Source organism: Drosophila miranda, chromosome 4 (assembly GCF_003369915.1).
Source record: "Drosophila miranda strain MSH22 chromosome 4, D.miranda_PacBio2.1, whole genome shotgun sequence".
NCBI lineage: Eukaryota > Metazoa > Arthropoda > Insecta > Diptera > Drosophilidae > Drosophila > Drosophila miranda.
This window is the reverse complement of record NC_046677.1, coordinates 4,750,801-4,751,694: the sequence shown is the minus strand read 5'-3', so window position 1 is coordinate 4,751,694 and position 894 is coordinate 4,750,801. Positions and strand designations below refer to the sequence as shown.

Sequence of the window (894 nt, the reverse complement as noted above, 5' to 3'; positions counted from 1 at the left end):
TTTTCTAATGCGTGTCGGCCCCCAATCAATGCACAGCCCACATCCATAACGAAGCGGTCTTTCTGCAGAGATACGAATGCACAACAATCTACTCCTATGTATCCCCTCCTGCCACCCATTGGCGTTGGACCAAATCTGAAAATGAGCGAAACTCATCTGCAATTCAAAGCACCCATTCATGCTCTATATCGATTGGAAAATGAAATTAGTTCTCGGTCATAATTTCAATGTATATATATAACATATATGAGTTTTATTCTAAACCAAATATATCCAACAGTATGAGTTTTACAGTCGAGGGAGTGCCGAAAGAATTGGACTAAATACTAAACCAGAAAATGTAATGTTACGACTTCTTTAGAACTAATTGAATAGCATACTACGCTAATTTGCTAAGAGCCAACGCCCGGTCTGGTATGGTCTGCTCAGCCAGCATCCTGTTTGGCCAGTTTCATGGATGTGGCACATTAGCATATATTCTTGTACGAACAGGATATGGGGCACTGAGGCTGAGGCGGAGGCCCTGCTCCAAATTCTCGTTGTTCAATCTGTGCCTCCGTCGCTGGTCCCTCTTCTAGTCATCCTCGTCCAATAGATCGGGCATAAAGAGCTCACAGACTTCCAGATAATATGCCAACTTCTTGCCCGCATAAGTGCCCAGCAGTATTCCGGGTACGACGTTCACCAGTATAAGGACCACCGACATTGGATCCTGTTCTGGCTTTGGCTTGAGTCCTCCGCATTTGTAGTAAGATTTCGATACGTCTTTGGGTCTGCGTCTGAAGGGCCTTTGAAACCTTTGCAGCAGCTGTAATATCTCCGTTTTCAGGAAATTCATCATTGAAAATTTAGAATTTTTCTATTACAAATTTCTGATGGAAATGTCGAAACTTT

At 43.1% G+C, this 894-nt stretch overlaps 1 protein-coding gene across 1 annotated transcript; it reads right to left on the bottom strand.

The window, feature by feature from the left end:
- Window positions 1–222: 222 nt before the first annotated feature.
- LOC108164282 (essential MCU regulator, mitochondrial) lies at window positions 223–894 on the bottom strand. The gene has a single exon (XM_017299931.2). The coding sequence runs from the start codon at window positions 839–841 to the stop codon at window positions 575–577; it is 267 nt and encodes an 88-aa protein (XP_017155420.1). The 5' UTR covers window positions 842–894; the 3' UTR covers window positions 223–574.